At 39.1% G+C, this 422-nt stretch overlaps 1 protein-coding gene across 1 annotated transcript; it reads right to left on the minus strand.

The window, feature by feature from the left end:
- Positions 1–6: 6 nt before the first annotated feature.
- Positions 7–416, minus strand: LOC108629865 (putative cytochrome P450 9f2; the record flags this gene model as incomplete). Its single annotated transcript, XM_018032786.2, has 2 exons — positions 104–416; positions 7–19 (listed from the first exon to the last, which is right to left on the minus strand). Coding segments are annotated over exons 1-2 (293 nt in total), but the record flags the coding sequence as incomplete, so codon positions are not given.
- Between the last annotated feature and the right edge of the window lie 6 nt (positions 417–422).

The following is a 422-nucleotide window of genomic DNA, read 5'->3' on the forward strand; positions in this document are numbered from 1 at the left end:
AGCAACGCGTCTGTAATTTCTGTAATCACAAATAAAAGTTACTTCATATAATAATTATTAATAATCCACGCTTCAATTGTCATTTGTAAATCTTCAGACTAACCGATATTATCCATTTTCTCTGGGTGCTCTTTAACTTCCATTAACATGTTAACGAAATCTGGCCTCGAGACATTATGTTCCTTCCTATACTTCATCGTCTCACTGATTAAATTAACGAAAAACGAGTCCACTTCTTTGTTCTGCAGATAGGGACCGAATATCTCATAAAGGCTGGGCCACATTCGTTTGAGGGTGTCCCTAATATAGAATCTAAATGTAGGCTTGAACATCTTCCTTCCCATTTGCCGGAACTCGCTGTTATCATCGTTCAAAGCGTTCATGGTAATTCCAAAAGCGCAGGAGCCGATCACGTCCGTGGT

This window comes from Ceratina calcarata, unplaced genomic scaffold, assembly GCF_001652005.2.
Source record: "Ceratina calcarata isolate Rehan_Ccalc_2016 unplaced genomic scaffold, ASM165200v1 scaffold13945, whole genome shotgun sequence".
In the NCBI taxonomy this organism is placed as follows: Eukaryota; Metazoa; Arthropoda; class Insecta; order Hymenoptera; family Apidae; genus Ceratina; species Ceratina calcarata.